Source organism: Diplotaxodon limnothrissa, linkage group LG10 (assembly GCF_057381915.1).
Source record: "Diplotaxodon limnothrissa isolate DT_005_m linkage group LG10, D_limnothrissa_male_GT1.1, whole genome shotgun sequence".
In the NCBI taxonomy this organism is placed as follows: domain Eukaryota; kingdom Metazoa; phylum Chordata; class Actinopteri; order Cichliformes; family Cichlidae; genus Diplotaxodon; species Diplotaxodon limnothrissa.
Genome location: NC_140605.1, coordinates 35,088,710 through 35,103,917, shown reverse-complemented (window position 1 = coordinate 35,103,917; position 15,208 = coordinate 35,088,710). Strand labels below are relative to the sequence as shown.

Here is a 15,208-nt window from a genome sequence, read left to right as displayed (position 1 = left end):
TAGACCCTGTGCACGAGAAAATGCTGACCTCCTGTATTAAGACCTGATGTAGAGTTGACCGTTTCCGGTAGCTTTATTTTGCGGTCAATCGCTAGTGCGAAGATGGACCCAAAAAACACAAAAACGGAAAGATTGCATTAAGTGACAAAGAGCAGGAGGTGGGAACACCCACCACTGCTGTGTCATAAAAACATCACATGCTTAATTTTGACGTTTGAAGAGTGCAGATCGATTGGTTGTTTACATCACTCAACACAAGCAGAGCTGCATTACAAAATCAGAAGCACATCTCTGTACGGGGACACTTCTTATGATTCAAACTACAGGTGAACAATAGTCAAAGGTTCCCCGTTATGTTGATATCAGCTGGTCAAGTGCACACCTACACAGCATGTCAACAACAAAAAGCCACAGAAATAAATAAATGAATGATTGCTGGTAGGGGTCTCTATATATTAGTATTTACGAAGGGTATGTTGAGATCTTCTTATGGCCTCTGACAGCGGACTCATGTCCGTGCTTGTTCTGCTAGACCTCAGTGCAGCACTGCAGTGGTTTGTATCATATCAATCTAATAGACTTTGTTCACATAAATGGAGAGTCCTCTTTAAACACTAAGGTTCTGGAGTTCCACAGGGTTCAGTGCTAGGACCAATTCTGTGTACATTATACACTGAACAAAAATATAAACGCAACACCTTTGTTACTGCTCCCATTCCCCATGGGATGGACGTAGAGACCTAAAATTCATTCCAGATACACAATATAACCATCCCTCCCAAACAGTGGTCACAAATCAGTCCAAATGTGTGGTAGTGGGCACATCTGCCATATTGAGATAATCCATCCCACCTCACAGGTGTGCCACATCAGGATGCTGATCTGACATCATGAGTAGTGCACAGGTGTACCTCAGACTGCCCACAACAAAAGGCCACCCTGGAATGTGCAGTTTTTTGCGCTATTGGGGGTCTGGGGACCCAGAACCGGTCAGTATCTGGTGTGACCACCATTTGCCTCATGCAGTGCAACACATCGTCGCATGGAGTCTATCAGATTGTCAATTGTGGCCTGTGGAATGTTGGTCCACTCCACTTCAATGGCTGTGCGAGGTTGTTGGATATTCGTGGGAACTGGTACACGCTGTCGTATACGCCGGTCAAGCACATCCCGAACATGCTCAATGGGTGACATGTCCGGTGAGTATGCTGGCCATGCAAGAACTGGGACATTCTCAGCTGCCATCTGCCCTGAACAATGTGAACCATGATTCATCCGTGAAGCGCACACCTCTCCAACGTGCCAGACGCCATCGAATGTGAGCATTTGCCCACACAAGTCTGTTACGGCGACGAGCTGGAGTCAGGTCAAGACCCCGATGAGGACGACGGGCATGCAGTTGAGCGTCCCTGAGACGGTTTCTGACAGTTTGTGCAGAAATTGTTTGGTTGTGCAAACCAATTGTTCCAGCAGCTGTCTGGGTGGCTGGTCTCAGACGATCTTGGAGGTGAACCTGCTGGATGTGGAGGTCCTGGGCTGGTGTGGTTACACGAGGTCTGCGGTTGTGAGGCCGGTTGGATGTGCTGCCATATTCTCTGAAACGCCTGTGGAGACGGCTTATGGTTGAGAAATGAACATTCAATGCACGGGCGACAGATCTGGTTGACATTCCTGCTGTCAGCATGCCAATTGCACGCTCCCTCATTGCTTGTGGCATCTGTGGCATTTTGCTGTGAGACAAAACTGCACATTCCAGGGTGGCCTTTTGTTGTGGGCAGTCTGAGGTACACCTGTGCACTACTCATGATGTCAGATCAGCATCCTGATGTGGCACACCTGTGAGGTGGGATGGATTATCTCAATATAGCAGATGTGCCCACTACCACACATTTGGACTGATTTGTGACCACTGTTTGGGAGGGATGGTTATATTGTGTATCTGGAATGAATTTTAGGTCTCTACGTCCATCCCATGGGGAATGGGAGCAAAAACAAAAGTGTTGCGTTTATATTTTTGTTCAGTGTACATGCTTCCCTTAGGCAGCATCATCAGAAGCCATAGCATACACTTTCATTGCTCCATCACTCTGCATTTAATCATTACTTATTTTTCATCTCTGGCTCTCAGTGTCTTTTGTCCCGTCTTCCTCCCCTCACCACAGACTGATCGTGGAGATTGCTGGCCATCCCTGAGCCTGGTTCTGCTGGAGGTTTCTTCCTGTTAAAAGGTTTTTCCTTCCCACTGTTGCCGGGTGCTAGCTCACACAGGGTTTTCTCTCTATTGTTGTAGGGGTATACCGTGTAATATAAAGAAGCTTGAGGTGACTGATGTTGTGATTTGGCGCTATAATTGAATTGTGTTTTGCTGTTGTGGTTCTGTTGGCTTCATCAGGTAGTGGCCTTCAGCATACAATGGACTGGTTCACAGGTGAGTCTAAACCACCAGGAATGGGAATCAGCACCTCCAAGTCTGTTCATGGGGGAGTGGAAGATTAACCGATGGATTGGTCTGTGGTTAAGAGAGAGACTGCACACTTCCTCCAAAGGGTGCATGGGAGTTGCTGACACTTAGAAATATGGCAAAGAGTGTAATCATTTAGGAGAAACTCAGAGTGGAAGTGCAACTCCATATCGAAAGGAGCCGGGTGAGGTGGTTCAGGCCTCTTACTCAGATGGTGGCTGGATGAGGCATTCTGTGAATGTTCTACCAACAGGAGGTCCCGGGGCAGACCAAGGACATGCTGGGGAGATTATATGTCTCGACTGGCGTGGGAACACCTAGGTGCCTCCCCACATGGGCTGAAGGAGGTGACTGAGGAGAGTTTATTCACTTAAGATGCTGCTCAGCCCCTGATAATCAGGAGAAGATTAATGGGTAGAATATGATATAACAAACACTGGATGATATACATATATACTATATTAAACTGTAACATGAAAGAAAATGGAAAAAATCAGAGGAAACCATGAAGCAAAGTACGATGCAATGTATTTGAATCCAATTTCCTACATTTGATCAGTTTCCTTTGATTTTACATTTAAAGTTGTACAAGTTGTACATGGGAAAATGTGATTACAATTATTATCATGCACACAGTGTTGACTCATGAATAAATACAGTACATTTTCTAATAAGTGAAAAAAAATAAAAGGATACAACAGCAACACAAAGCGAAAATTACCAACAAAACAACAGTTAAACCAATTTTTTCTTTAGTCTTTTGTGGAGGCACAGTTTTTATTTTATATGAAAAGAATAATTCAGTGCTCCTACTTCTGATTGAAAACTGACCTAAAACAGAGTTTTTAATAATCTGAAAGCTTAAACGTTTACCCGTAGCGTTATTATTTGAATAGGGATACCACTCCTCAGCTTTCATTATTAATGTGTTTGATTCATGCATATACAGCAATAATCTGACCTTCTGATTATTTTCGATTGAAGAGTTCAGGAACATCTCAATAATCACTTCATCAACATTCATGATAAACAAACATCTGAGTAAACGTGATTCAGTAAAAACACACGATATGATAATAACCTCACTGTTGATCTTCATGTTAAGCTGACTTTAATGAGTCACAGCTAAATGAATTTCACTGTATAGGACATGCACCGCTTTTCACGGCCACAACTGTAGCTCCAGCTACAGCTCCCACTACAGCTCCCACTGCAGCTCCAATTGGGCCTCCTACAGCTCCAACACCTGCTCCAATAGCAACTTCAACAGCAAGTCCAACACCAGCTCCCAGACCAATACCAGGAATTGCTCCAGCAGCAGCCACAACGGCCTGGATGAACCAGTTGTCTTTCTCTGCCAGTCTCCGTGCTTCCTGGGATGTCATGCCTGGATTTTCCCTCAGAAGTCGGCCCATCTCCTTTTTTATGGCTTTCTCTGCCTCCAGGAATTTTTCATTGGTGTAGCAGCTTCCTCCGTTTCTCTGAACCATTGTGTTGATCTTCTCCAACAGCTCTCTGACCTGAGTGGGATCTTTCTTTCTGTTGTTAAAAACATGATATCTTCTCTGACACTGATCGAGGAAGTCATTGAGAGCTTTACTTTTATGGATAAATGTTTCTATGTTCATGTCGTCGGCCTCCAGGTTGTCTCCATGTGTGAACAAGGCCATAGTGTACTGTGCTGCTGTTTCTCCAAACACCTTCTGAAGGATTTTCACTGTTTCTTGTTCTTCTTTTGTGAATCTGCCAGCCTGTAGCACAACCAGGAACACATGAGTACCAGGAGCAACAAATGAGATTGATCTAGCGATCTCTCTTTTCACCTCCTTTTCAGTTTTGCTGGTGTCGAACAGACCCGGAGTATCAATGACAGCCAGCGCGTGACCACCAAATTCTCCCGTTTCCTTTCGGCACTCTAACGTTACTGTGGAAGGAGATGTTGTGGATATAAAAGTTCTTGTTCCTAAGATGGTGTTTCCTGTTGCGCTCTTCCCAACTCCAGTTTTCCCAACGAGGACTATCCGGAACTTGGGTTCTTCCTCTTCTTCATCATCTGCCAAACAATGTTAAAAACATGACGCTGATGTTAATGTTGATCAGATGTGTACATCTGACATTTTCGTTCCATTTTCCTTTGGAAGGAAATGTTTTTTTTTTTTAAACATCAGCTCTAAAAAGTATGCTTTAGTTATCTGGAGCCTAAACAGTAGTAACAGACAGTACCAGGCTGCTGAGATGGATGAAGGAGAAGCAAAACCTTGCAATTGTGATGAATTTTGCAAGAAAGAACTGCAAGAACGTTATATTAATACGAACTTTTAAAACAGAAGTTACATAGAATTTACAGGAAGCAGAGGGTCTGTTTTACGTGTGGACCAATCCATCTAAAATCAACCTGTTTTTACAACATTAACATTATCGTGTTAAAATGTTTAATAACTGGATATTTACAATATGAAAAGGTTCAGCAATCCCATATTTCAGCACACACTAATAGAGATTGACAGACCACGTGACTTTCGCGCATTGCATTTTGCATTTTGTATAAGTTCATACTCAAGTTTAAAACAACAACTACACTAAAGCTATTCTGTTATACCTGTATGCAAAAAAAAATATTTCATAGTTCAGCAACACTGATCAATCTAATAAACTTAAACCTACACCATCCTCCCTATTCTGGTATTTTAAAGAGTACTTAGCGTAAATATTAAGCAACCTAACTAATAGGGTTCCAACTCCCAGCAACAACAAAAATAAATAAATAAAAAATAGGGAACCACCCCTCACGCTCCACCTCATGATGCTTAATCGACGTAATCAACCTTAATTTGATGCAGTGTGAAAAAAAATGCACAGAAATCAATTATTTTTCAAGAAATATTAAATAGATTCAACATCTTTCTTCAGCAAAATTGCAGACTGCACAGATGGTACCTTCCCAAAGGAAAAAGTACTATAGCTTACTAGGGTATATATATTAGACTTAATAGTCACTATATACAGTAATTGACTTCTATTCATTTTACATCAAATTAAAACTTTGGGTGTCAGATAATTATTTATTAAAAGCTCGACATTTTAAATGAGAATAAGAAAGAAAAGTATGTCTTTGTGCCCCCTTTTCCCTGTTCATGCCCTATCGGCCCCCCTGGCTAAACTTTGCTAGATCCGCCCCTGCACAGTTACCAGCGTCAGCTACGTAGAAAAACGATCCTCGAGTAGAAAGTAATATTAAATAAATTCTAACAACAGCTGATCAAGCTTAAACGTGCTGCTGTTGTTCAGCCGCTGGTTTCCTCTTTCTGGTGCAAAGTGGGCCAAAAACAAACCAGAGACACGGACTCGCGACAGAAAAGCCGATCAGCTGATCGTTAAGCAGTTTCACGATTGAAGTAGCAGCCGGAGAGCGAGAGGCAGTCGCTCGTTAAGCTTAACGCAGGAATGCTTTACAAACATTCAGAGATGGACTTACACACTTGCTTTACTTCTCTCGGGATAACTTTGTCGGAGATGAAATGCCGGGTTGCTAGCGAAGCTCCAAATGCTATCCAGACCACCGACAGGTCCCGCATGCCACAGCCGCTCTATCACGTGATGCATACTGCTCCGACGTGCTAACGTTCTGAGGTGAGTTACGGCGTGTTGCAAGTTTTGTGAGGTGCTTTCGTGATATTTAATGGATCGGATTACATTTTTTATTTTTCTCCGATATCCGATCCAGTAATTTAGGTCAGTATCGGACCGATACCGATACGTAATATCGGATCGGTCCATCTCTAGTATTAACTACTAAAAAACACTGACCTTCCTGTAAATGCTTGGAGCAGACTAACCTGTGAGCTGGAGGGTTCTGGGACGTTATATTTGATCTTTGAATGGCTGCAATCCAGGCCATCCGTCGCGTCTTTGTTACTTCGGAAACATGGCTCGAACAATTTCTCTTCAACGACGTAATCCGATAACAACCGATCTCTTTACCCGTCGGCTTCCCGTGGCTGTCATGCGACCGGCTATTGCAGTTAATAATACAACAGCTTCTTGACATTTTTGTGTTTCTTTTTATCGCTGTGTGACTGATTTTAATTGAAAGCCTGCGTGCGCTAGTACCTCTTGCCACGAGTTCCCAGAATCCTTTGCGGTTCTACCCGTGAATGACGTCACATTTTCAATCTCTATATAATATGCATGTTAAATTTTATATTTGGGGTGAAATATCAAGTCTTTTCAAGTAAACCGGTTCAAGTCCAATTCAAGTCCCAGGTCATTGGTGTAAAAGTCCAAGTCAAGTCACAAGTCTTAGAAAGTTTTTTCAAGTCAAGTCTAAAGTCATAAAATTAATGACTCGAGTCTGACTCGAGTCCAAGTCATGTGACTCGAGTCCACACCTCTGGCTCTTTGTTACTTCGGAAACATGGCTCGAACAATTTCTCTTCAACGACGTAATCCGATAACAACCGATCTCTTTACCCGTCGGCTTCCTGTGGCTGTCATGTGACCGGCTATTGCAGTTAATAATACAACAGCTTTTTGCCATTTTGTGTTTCTTTTTATCGCTGTGTAACTGAGTTCAATTGAAAGCCTGCGTGCGCTAGTACCGCTCGCCACGAGTTCCCAGAATCCTTTGCGGTTTTACCCCTGAATGACGTCATATTTTCAATCTCTATTTAAAAAAAAAAACATAAAAAAAACCCCAAAACAATTACTGACTGAATATGTTAGATCAGATTCTACAAATAATAATAAAAACATAAAAACAACAAAAACAAAACAACCAAAGAAATAGAGAAGAGAACATAAGTCCTAAAAACAGACGTGTAGTGAGCTCTATTAGTTTCCATGTACTTACCTAGCAGAGCATATGTGCTGTCCATGTTTGTCCCTCTGTAAGCGGCTTGTTTGTAATTGTGTTGCATGTCTGACTGCTTTCTGTTTATAGTGTCTCAGTATGAGAGTCTGCTTCTAGTCCTGCCCTCAAACATGTGACATCGTTATACGCGCTCACAGATAGAAGAGATGAGGAAAAATGGGTAACCCAGGTTACAAATGTTACCATGATGCAGCTATAAGAAAAGAACAACTTGAACAATGAATGACATCAAATACAACGTTTGATTACAACAGCTGATTGAGCTGAAAATTAATTGCAATTTTCCTCTGTAGGTCTCTGTGGACCTTGTTTACATCCACAACACTAATGGTTGCATTTAACACGTCATAATCTACGCTCATATACTCATAAAGTAAAAAAATCGTTTGTGGCAATGGTCCTAACATGATGTGGTGGTGTGACCGTGAGTTTGGGAACTGTGGGGGAGACCCAAGCCAAACCCATGTGCTGTTACTGTGGCCGAGAGTGAAAGAGAAAGTTTCATATGCCCCGATGACTGGACAGAAAACCGCTGCAAGTGTTACGCAAGAAAAGAAGGAGAGTATTCATAGTAGGAATTATGACCGCTGGCCCCAGTCTTCTCTAACATTTGGAATAAAAATGGCTGCGTGGAAATGAACCCTCCAGAGAGGGCTTCTTTAACAGAGTTTAGACTGTTAGACTGTGTTTTAGTGTTTCCACTGAGATCTCAGTGAAGTGGTTTAGAGGATGTGGGGGTAGGGAGGGGGGATCTGGGTTTAGCTCTATGACGATCAGTCATTTTATTGGTTCTATATATGCCGGCTTGTACACATACACGAGAGACACGAGAGTTCTTCTTCACTGATGTTTACTGTGCTTCTCTTAACGTACAGGTACACCGTAGAACTGGTGAATACAAATGTACAAGAAAATTATATTTCAGCATTAAAACATATTACAATATAAAATTCACAAAATATAAACAAACATACCACTTTGGCCTGCAAGTAGACAAACCGGTGTAATTGGAACTTAGGGCTTATTTCTTCTTTCTTAGCTTGACTTTTACACGGCTAGACCGTCACCATGCGCAGCTTCTCTGACCTTACTTCCCAAAACAGGAAGTGACCTCTGCCCTTACCTTATACTTACAAAATTAACTGGTTACTTTCCATGTATCAAATTAACTTTACACCAATCCGGTAGGCAAAAAAGGAAAATGTTAACATGCTCAACACAAAAATAAAACATACAAAATAAAATGAGTTAGTTACATTATCATTACAAGAGCTCCGCCTAGTGGTCAAATACTAACATTTCACCAACTGTTACACTCCCACCATCACACTATCGCAACAGCATGTGTGATCCTAAAGGAATTTGACCCAACAATGAACTTAGCGAAGGTTAACCAATAAACATTATGTTGAGTCTTTACTCTGCTTCAAGTAAAAGTATAGTCTTATGTATGGGTCTCTCTAAAATCGTCTTAGTTGTGTGCTTCCCCTTATTGTCTCTAGTAGAGTCACCGATGAGAAGCTTAACTTTTCTGACTCTGCCGTCAGCCCCTGGAGTGACTTCCACAACTTTGGCAAGTTTCCATTGATTTCTTGGAAGACAGTCTTCTTGTAATAACACAATGTCATTTATTTTTGCATTTCTTCTGTTTTTATTCCATTTGCTTCTCTGTTGCAGGTTTAACAGATATTCCTTTCTCCACCTTGTCCAAAATACATTCGCCAAATATTGTACTCGTTTCCATCTTTTCTGGAGGTAGAGATCTTCTTTAGCGAATTCTCCAGGTGGTGGTGAGATCACTGCTGACTTCATCGTCAAAATATGGTTGGGTGTCAACGGCTCCAGTCCTACAGGGTCGTTGATAGACTCTACAGTTAGTGGTCGACTGTTTACTATTGCCATAGCTTCATACATGAACGTTCTCAATGATGAAGTGTCTAATCTTGAAGCTGACTGGTCAAGAATGGATTTCAGAACATTTCTTATTGTCCGAATCTGCCTCTCCCAGACTCCTCCCATGTGGCTAGAAGCAGGTGGGTTGAAAACGAAAGTTATTCCCAGCTCTTTGACTTTCTCTTGGTTGCTTGCGTTAGAAGCTCGTTTCTTGCACCGATAAAATTGGTGCCTTGATCACAATGCAGCTGACCTACGTTGCCACGTATTGCTATGAAACAACGGAGTGCATTGAGAAAACAGTCTGCACTGAGATCATCTAGAACTTCTATATGTATAGCTCTCGAGCACATACATGTAAACAAGAGTCCATATCTCTTCAAGTCTTTCCTCCCTTCTTTTACACAGAATGGTCCGAAGCAGTCCATACCGCTGTATGTAAATGGAGGGGTAGCTTCCAGTCTTTCTGGTGGCAGGTCGCCCATCCTTTGTTCTTGATTGCCTTTCCTGTACTTTCTACATTTGACACATTTGTATATAAATGACGATACTTCAGTACTGCAGCCAATTACCCATATGCCATTGGACCGTATCTCATTTACTGTCATCCCTCGGCCTTGATGATGCGTCTTCTCATGAAAATGTTTGATGAGCAGGTGCGACACATGATGTTTCTTTGGCAGAATGGCTGGGTGTTTGATGTTGGGATGGATTGATGCTTTTGTAAGTCTTCCTCCTACCCTCAAGATATTGTGTTGATCAAGGAATGGACTTAACTGAAGTAGCTTTGAGTGAGATGGTCTGACTTCCTCCTTATCCTTTATGATCTTAATTTCCTTTCCAAATGCTTCTTGTTGAACTGTCTGTATGATGAACTCCTCGGCTTCTTTCCTTTCTTCCAACGTAGTACTTTCATTGGACATTTCCTTTGAGTTCTTTGCATACTTTACACGTCGTCTTAATCTTGCTATTGCTTTCACAACTCTCGTCCAATCTGAGAATTTTTCCAGTCGTTCTAAAATGGATTTCTCTTCTTTTGCCTTAACTGCGAATACTGTTGTGACTTTGAGTTCTGGATCTTCGATACTGATCTCTTTCACTTTAGCATCTTCTTGTGGTAGTTCCTTTTGCCATAAAAAACTTGGTCCTGTGAACCAGTTGGACTGTACTAGTTCTTTTGTCATGACTCCACGTGACGCGTGATCTGCAGGATTTTGTTCAGAGGCAACGTATTGCCATTGACTTGGTTCTGTACTTGATCTGATTCTCTGTATTCTGTTAGCAACGAATACATGAAAGCGCCTTGCGTCGTTGTTAATATAACCAAGGACAACTTTGGAATCAGTCCAGTAGTACTCCTGAATATTTTGGATCTCCAATTCTCTCTTTAGAAAGTCAGCTGCTCTCGTAGCTACTACAGCCGCAGAAAGCTCCAATCTTGGGATGGTTGTCACTTTAGTAGGAGCGACTCTTGCTTTACCCATCACAAGAGTGCACTGTACTTCTCCAAACTTGGTCACTGTTCTCAAGTATGAGCACACACCATAACCGGTTACACTGGCATCAGAAAAGCTGTGTAACTCATACTGCTTCACTTGGTCAGATGTTGATGGGACATAACAACGTGATATCTTTATGGAGGACAGGTTCTGGAGGTCTCTGAGCCAAGCTTCCCATTGAGGCTTGAGATCTTCTGGAAGTGGCTCGTCCCAGTCCAGCTTTTCCTGACACATTCTTTGGAGGAGTTTCTTACCAACTAAAATGAACGGAGCGACGAATCCAAGTGGGTCGAATATTGAGGCCACTGTCGAGAGCACTCCTCTTCTAGTGAAGGGGTTATTCTTTACAATCACCCTGAATTGAAAGGTGTCTGAGCTTACACACCATTGGACCCCTAAGGCTCTTTCTATCTTTGGCTCTCCTAGTGCCAGATCCAGATCAGTTGCTCCTGCTACACATTCTTCCTTTGGGATAGCAGCAATCACTTCCTTGCTGTTGCTAATGAACTTGTGCAGGTGCAGCTTACCCGTGGCACACAGTTCTCTAGCTTCCTTTACAAGTTGAATAGCTTCTTGCACTGAATCCACACTCACCAAACCGTCGTCCACGTAGAAGTTGCGTTGCATGAACTTCACCGTGGCTTCACTGAACTTATTTTCACCTTGCGCAGCGACATGCTTGAATCCAAAGTTTGCGCATCCTGGTGAAGATGCTGCACCAAACAAGTGGACTCTCATGCGAAACACTGATGTGGACTTTTCCATGTTACCATCCTCCCACCATAGGAATCGGAGGTAATCTTGATCCTTTGGGGCAACATGAAACTGGTGAAACATGCGCTCCACGTCACACATGACAGCTACACGTCCTTTCCTGAAACGACACAGAACTCCAACAAGAGTATTTGTGAGGTCAGGTCCTGACAGGAGATGCTCGTTGAGCGATGTATTCTGGAACCTTGCAGAGCAATCAAAGACGACGCGGATCTTATTTGGCTTCTGCGGATGGTAGACGCCATGGTGAGGAATGTACCATGCTGGTTGATTATTTAGCTCAGCCTCTGGCACTTTCTCTGCGTCACCTCTCTTTATGATGTCTTGCATGAAAGTCACGTAGTCCTTGTAGTAGCGCTCGTCTTTTCTGAGACGCCTTTCTAAACACTTCAGTCTGTGTTCTGCACAAAGTTTGTTGTTTGGCAAGTCAGGTCTTTCTTGTCTGAAGGGTAGTGGCATTTCAAAGTGGCCATCTTGCCTTTGTTTTATGCCTTCTTTTACTTTGGCTAGAAACCGTAGATCTTCTTGTGACATTGACTCTTCTTCAACACTTTTTTCAACAAAGTCCATCTCTAGCACATTAAGTATCTCGGCTGGAGTAAGTATTTCTTTGACTTTGTTTCTGCTTACAAAGTGAACTTCCGTTTTGAGCTTGTGAGCTGGTCCTACAGCTGGCAAGACTTGTCTAACAATAACACGATGGCTTACTCCTATTTCATCTTCACAATCACCTTCAGAGTCACTGTAGCCAATGATGCTCCAGCCAAGCAAAGATTTCTGTGCAAATGGCTGGTCTCGATCACCACTGACCACCGCTAGAGGGAGCAATGCTTGAGGACAGTTATATCCGATCAGTAGTCCAACTTCACAATCAAGCTTGGGAGCCATCTCCTTTGATAAATGTTTCAAATGTGACCAGTTCTCTGCTGTTTTGTTTGTGGGAATATGTGATCTGTTAGCAGGAATGTAGTCTCTGGTATAGCTTGTTGGTAGTTTGATTCTCGTTACAGAGTAAATGCCTCTTACTTGTAAGTCCTTTAACTTGCTGCTTGAAACAACTTTTGTTTTGGACGTTATAGTGGAAATCTTGAGTTTAACTGGCTCTAACATGGCGTTGAGCGACTGAGCTGTGTCTTTCAAGATGAAAGTGGTGTCACTTTGAGTATCGAGCAAAGCATACACCAACTTTTCATTCTCTGGTTCATCCACAGTGGATACATAAACTGGGACAACTGAGGAAGTACAACCTTTTGACTTTTGTTGCACAACTCTGTTGGATGTAACTTGGTTAGATACTTGCTCTTGTACTTCAGAAACCTCTGTTTCCTGGTTAGCCTTAAATTGTTGTTGGCTATTCTTTCTTTGTTCCTTGTCTCTTTTCTCTCTGTCTTGATGTAGACAAGTTGGGTGAGGCTTTTGGCATTTGTCACACACACTTCTGGAAGTGCAGTTCTTAGAGTTATGACCAGTCTTGAGGCAACCAAAGCACAGTTTTTCAGACTGCACAAACTTTACTCTCTCTTCAACTGACTTGTCCATTATCTTGCGACATTTCTGAAGCGTGTGACCAGGTTTCTTACAAAAGAGACATGTGACATTTGTCCTTTCACTAGAGCTTGTACTAAGTGACTTAGCATTCAGCATGTAGTTTCTTTTGGGCTTGTCTTTGAATGCATGCTTGTCTTGTTCAGTCGGCTTTATTGCAGGCAGAGAAGTGATAGGATTACATGCAATTCTTGCTTCTTTATTCAGGAATTTGACAAAATGACTAAAATCTGGGAACATTCTGTGTTCATCTTGAAACTCTGTCACCGTTCTGTTCCACCGTGCACTTAGCCAATCAGGCAGCTTTGCAGCTATCCTCTGATTTTCCACGCAGTCATGCAAAACTTGTAAACCTTGAACATAAGGTATGGCTGACTCAACACTGCTTAGAAAATCTGCAAACTCACGTAGATCTTTAGTGTCTTTGTTGTTAATTTTTGGCCATGACTGAATCTTGTCACGATATGATTTGCCTATCACAAAGGGATCTCCAAACCTGTCGTTGAGTATCTCCCAGGCAGCATGATAAGCGGTGTCTGTTCCAACCAGAAAATGTCCTTCAATAGCCTTCTTCGCTGAACCTCCAACATACTTTCTCAGGAAGAATAGCTTTTCTTGAATTGGCAGATTCTTGCGGTCAACTAATGTTTGAAAAGACAACTTCCAGTCATTATACTGCAGTGGATCACCTGTGAAGACTGGAGGCTCTGGGATTGGGATTCTGTTTGCAGTGATAGCTTCAGCGAGCATCCTTACAAGATCAGTGGAGGGCGTTTCATTTGCACTACGAATTGCTGTTTGAGGGACAGAGGCTTGGAGAGGTGCAGTTTGTTGCGGAGCTCTAACTTGAGAGGGGATGAATGGTTTTGAGTTCACATTTGGAAAGCTTGGTTGCGGGAAGGAACTATCTTGTCTTACTTGGGAATGAACAGGAGATTTGTCTTCATCCTCACTATTCACACTTTCAGCATACACTTTCAGTCTTGCTTGTGCTGCATTACGCTTTTGCAATTCTCTCAAAAGTTCCACTTCCTTTCTCTTTTCATCTAACCTTGTCTTTATTGAGGTGCTCTCAGTTAGAAATTGAGCTCTTTTCCTTGCATCCTCAACTTCAAGTTCTCTGATTTCTTCCTCACACTGATGCTGTGTTTTCATTATTTTAATGACTTCTTCTGTAGCTGCTACATCAGCTGCAGCTTCTTGTCTTTGTTGTAGTGTGACCAGAGATGATTGCTTTGACATCCCAGAGATAGACCTTGACTTATATGTGATCCTTGAAGAAGCGCTGGATGAACTGCTGTCATACACGGACTCTGAATCAGGCCAGGGTATACTATTTGGATCACCATCTTCTTCTAAAAGGCACCGAGCCTTTGCTCTGGCAGTTTCACTGATAGCCATGCACATATCACATCTTCTGCGCATTTCAATATCAGGACTTTGTATTTTTCTGATCTCATCATGAATGTTACAGATGTCAGTCATACTAGTGTCTATAACACTTACAGCTTCAGGTATTAACTCAATGTCTTTACTCTTCACCATTCTTTTAAATAAGTTTATGTGGTATTTCCACTTCTTGTAAACTCGCTCAAAATTGTTTGTCAAGTCATTTAACTTGGCTTCTTGTAAGAATTGTCCCTTTTCAGTGAGAGTGCGTGTGCGCTGGCTTCTGCGTAAGCTTTCTGACTGTGTGCCTTCAGTAAATACTGAGCACTGTGGAGTTTCTTCTCCATTTTTCTGCTCTTTACTTTCATCATTTTGAAAATTATCATCAGCACTTTCTTCTTCAGTGGGCTGTATTGCATCTTCATTTTCATCTGCCATGTTGTCTTAATAGTATTTTCACTTGACTTTAACATTTACTTGATAAATCTTGATTTTAGCTGCTCCTTAATATGAAAGGTCACTTTGAATTTCAAATGGAACTGAGGCTTGATAACAATTTACAAGTGCTTTGTTACTTCCAAGACACGGACTTTTGTGCTTGCTTGACTATCTTTCACTTGTTAGCTTGCTTCTTTACGTATTCAATGCATTTGCTGGAGCATGTGATACTTCTCTTGCTAGTAGCTTCTCTTGCTAGTAGCGTCTCTTGCTAGTAGCTTCGGTCCAACCATCTCGTTGCCTTCTCCGGAGCAGTGGAGTGTTCTACTATGCCGGCTT

At 42.2% G+C, this 15,208-nt stretch overlaps 1 protein-coding gene across 1 annotated transcript; it reads right to left on the bottom strand.

The window, feature by feature from the left end:
* Window positions 1-3,597: 3,597 nt before the first annotated feature.
* Window positions 3,598-7,335, bottom strand: LOC146624832 (GTPase IMAP family member 9-like). The gene is made up of 2 exons (XM_085364789.1): window positions 7,311-7,335; window positions 3,598-4,514 (listed from the first exon to the last, which is right to left on the bottom strand). Exons 1-2 carry the CDS (start codon window positions 7,333-7,335, stop codon window positions 3,598-3,600), a joined length of 942 nt encoding a protein of 313 aa, XP_085220915.1.
* Between the last annotated feature and the right edge of the window lie 7,873 nt (window positions 7,336-15,208).